This window comes from Tupaia chinensis, unplaced genomic scaffold (assembly GCF_000334495.1).
Source record: "Tupaia chinensis unplaced genomic scaffold, TupChi_1.0 Scaffold000445_1, whole genome shotgun sequence".
Lineage (NCBI taxonomy): Eukaryota > Metazoa > Chordata > Mammalia > Scandentia > Tupaiidae > Tupaia > Tupaia belangeri.
The window spans coordinates 117,771-121,621 of NW_006159950.1; the positions used below are offsets into that span (position 1 = coordinate 117,771).

The 3,851-nt window shown below is 68.3% G+C and overlaps 1 protein-coding gene across 1 annotated transcript in view; it reads left to right on the forward strand.

Moving 5' to 3' along the window:
* AHDC1 (AT-hook DNA binding motif containing 1) overlaps positions 1-3,186 on the forward strand; it is a 9,801-nt gene extending 6,615 nt beyond the window's left edge. Inside the window, 2 exon segments of the mRNA XM_014590440.2 lie at positions 4-2,183; positions 2,186-3,186. Coding sequence (XP_014445926.1) covers positions 4-2,183; positions 2,186-2,400 — 2,395 coding nt within the window. The 3' untranslated portion in view covers positions 2,401-3,186.
* The last annotated feature ends 665 nt before the right edge of the window (positions 3,187-3,851 follow it).

The window sequence follows — 3,851 nt, forward strand, 5'->3', positions numbered from 1 at the left end:
GGCGGGCCGGAACTGCAGTTTCCAGGGGCCCGAGGCCCGTGCCTTCGCCTCCGCAGGGCTGGAGAGTGGGGCGTCGGCCCGGGGCGGCTATTACAGCCCCGGCGCCCCTGCGGGCCAGGCCGAGCTCAGCCAGGAGCGCCAGAACCTCTTCACCGGCTACTTCCGCTCCCTGCTGGACTCCGACGACTCCTCCGACCTGCTGGACTTCGCCCTGTCGGCCTCCCGCCCCGAGTCCCGCAAGGCCTCGGGCACCTACGCGGGGCCTCCCAGCAGCACCTTGTCTGTCCAGCGGGGCCTGGCCTCTTTCCCCAGCCGGGCGGCCAAGGCCAGCCCCGTGGCGGTGGGCAGCAATGGGGCCAGCACGGCCCCCTCGTTCCAGCCGGTCCTGCCCGCTCGCCAGGCCTTCCCAGCAGGCCGAGCAGCAGGCTACGGCATCACGCCGGCCACCGCAGACTGCCGGGCGGAGCCCTTCCCGAAGCTGGCGCCCCCGCCGTCCGCCGTGGCCCGCTCGCCTACCGCCCACCCGCCTGCCACCACCTACCCCCCACAGTATGGCGGCTACGGGGCAGGCCAGGGCGTGTTCTCTGCGGCCAAGCCCTTCCCGGGCCAGGACTGCACCAGCAGCAAGGACTGCAGCTTTGCCTACGGCAGCGGCAGCAGCCTGCCCGCCTCGCCCAGCAGCGCCCACAGCGCAGGGTACGCGCCGCCCCCCGGGGGACCCTGCCTGCCGCCTGGCAAGGCCTCCTTCTTCAGCAGCTCTGAGGGGACCCCCTTCTCCGGGTCTGCCCCCACGCCCCTGCGCTGTGACAGCCGGGCCAGCACTGTCTCGCCGGGCAGCTACCTGGTGCCCAAGGGTGCCGCAGCCTCCTCTTCCTCCTCCTCCTTCCAGCCTTCTCCCGAGAACTGTCGGCAGTTTGCAGGGGCGTCGCAGTGGCCTTTCCGGCAGGGCTATGGGGGCCTGGACTGGGCCTCAGAGGCCTTCAGCCAGCTCTACAGCCCCGGCTTCGACTGCCACGTCAGCGAGCCCAACGTGATCCTGGACATCTCCAACTACACGCCGCAGAAGGTCAAGCAGCAAACGGCCGTGGCCGAGACCTTCTCCGAGTCGTCCTCTGACAGCACCCAGTTCAACCAGCCCGCGGGCGGCTTCCGGCGTGCCAACAGTGAGGCCTCGAGTAGCGAGGGCCAGTCCAGCTTGTCCAGCCTGGAGAAGCTGATGATGGACTGGAACGAGGCGTCATCTGCCCCCGGCTACAACTGGAACCAGAGCGTCCTCTTCCAGAGCAGCGCTAAGCCGGGCCGAGGGCGGCGGAAGAAGGTGGACCTGTTCGAGGCCTCGCACCTGGGCTTCCCGACTTCGGCCTCAACCACCGCTTCAGGCTACCCGTCCAAACGCAGCACCGGGCCCCGGCAGCCGCGAGGTGGACGTGGCGGCGGAGCGTGCGCGGGCAAGAAGGAGCGCGGTGGTGCCTCGGCCAAGGCCAAGTTCATCCCCAAGCCGCAGCCAGTGAACCCTCTGTTCCAGGACGGCCCGGACCTCGGCCTGGACTACTGCAGCGGGGACAGCAGCATGTCACCCCTGCCGTCGCAGCCACGCGCCTTCGGCGTGGGGGAGCGGGACCCCTGTGACTTCATGGGGCCCTACTCCATGAACCCGTCCACACCCTCAGACGGCACCTTTGGCCAAGGCTTCCACTGCGACTCGCCCAGCCTGGGGGCTCCTGAGCTTGACAGCAAGCACTTCCCGCCGCTGGCCCACCCACCCACGGTCTTCGATGCTGGCCTGCAGAAAGCCTACTCGCCCACCTGCTCGCCCACCCTGGGCTTCAAGGAGGAGCTGCGGCCCCCGCCCACGAAGCTGGCGGCCTGCGAGCCCCTGCGGCACGGGCTCCAGGGGGCTGGCCTGAGCCACGCGGCCGCAGCCCAGGCCCACTTGAGCTGCCGGGACTTGCCGCTGGGCCAGCCCCACTATGACTCCCCAAGCTGCAAGGGCGCCCCGTACTGGTACCCCCCAGGCTCAGCTGCCCGCAGCCCACCCTATGAAGGGAAGGTGAGCGCGGGGCTGCTGGCCGACTTCCTGGGCAGGACGGAGGCCTCATGCCTCAGTGCCCCACACCTGGCCAGCCCGCCAGCCACACCCAAGGCTGACAAGGAGCCACTGGAGATGGCCCCCCCGGCGCCCCCGCCCCCCCTGCCGGTTACGGCTGCCCGCTCCTCAGTGACTTGACCCTGTCCCCCGTGCCGAGGGACTCTCTGCTGCCCCTGCAGGACGCTGCCTACAGGTACCCGGGCTTCATGCCGCAGGCCCATCCCGGCCTGGGCGGGGGGCCCAAGAGCAGCTTCCTGGGACCCATGGCGGAGCCGCACCCCGAGGACACGTTCACCGTCACCTCCCTGTAGTGCCAACTGAAGTGCCGGCTGGACCGCGAGGTTTTGTCCCCGGGTGAGTGTGGAGTGGGTGCAGGGCAGAGGCGGGCTGGGCAGGGGTGGAGCAGGTGCTCCAGCAGGATGAAGGACGGCAGCCCGCGGCAGGACTGGGGCGGGCGGGGTGAGGGTGGGCGGCCTTGGGCAGAAGGTGGGTGTAGGTGGGCCATTCGGGGTACTGGGCTTCTTGTCTGGGCTGTCAGGTTTGTCCCTAGTTCAGGTGGCCTCGAGTGCCGGCCTCCCTCCAGAGCTTCACGACCACGACCCGTCCCCTCACAGGTGACGTTTGTGTCACCCTGTGAGCCAGGTAGAGGTAGCAAGCTGGCCCACCGTCCACCCAGGGCCTGTCCAGGGAGCTGGCTCGGCTGGGCACCGCCCACCCCGGGTCAGTTCCGGAGCGCAGTCTGGCCCTGGCCAGCGTCTGTGTCCGGACACCTTGGTCACTCGCTCTGCTAGAGGTTTCCACGTGGCCCTGCGACCTCTTGGCCTGTCCCCAGGGTGCCCCAAATGCCAGCTCTCAGCACCTTTGGCCTGAGGTCAGTGCTGCATGGGCAGGGGGGAACGGGGCTGGGTCGTTGCTGTCCCCAAGACCCTGTGCCGGCGGGTCAACCCGGGCAAGGCGTCTGTCCCCTAGTCCATGTGACTGAGCACCCAGTGGGGCCAGGCCATTGGGCATGCCTGTGGTTCGGTGCCGTGGGCTGGGGGTTGCAGTCCCACATGGCCAACAGCCGTTAGAGTCCTGGTCCCGGCAGCTTGAAAAACATGCCAGGCACACACACGTGTGTTTGTGTGTGCGTGTGCACGCGTGCATGTGTGCTCAAAATCCCGAGAGGAGAAGGGATTTCAGTGTGGCCATCCCACCCGGGGGCTGGGGTGATTTCTCATTCTCCCTCTGCCCCTCCCCCTGTGAGTACACGTGCCTTGTGGCAGAAATCTAAGTTGAACAAAACACAGGAAGTGCCTCCCCCTGCAAAAGGGAGCAGGGTTAAGGGATGGTTTTTGTGAGGATGACCCACCCAGAAACAGCCACGTCTGGGCCTGCTTCTGGACATCAGATCTGTCACTAGATTGACCCAGATGCATGTGGCCGCGGTGGGCTGAGGGCGGGCCAGCCCTCGCCCTTCACCCCTGCTGTCCCAAAGCCGCCTGGAGTCAGGGAGCAGAGGCTTCTGGACAGCCTCGTCCTTGCCCTGGGGAGGCCGTTCATGCTGGGGCAGCTGGTCCTGAATCGTGCTAGTGGGAGCCCCTCAGCCTCTGCTAGCCCCGTGCCCGAGGGCCACCTGGCCGGCCACCAGCTCGTCACAGGCTGCACAAGCTCTGCCCCTCTGGGCCTGTCTCCCCACCTGCTCGATGTCCCTGCGGGCTCCCGCCCCTCCCGTGGCATAGACCAGAGACCGGGCGCTCTTCTCTGGCAGCAGCATCTCCTT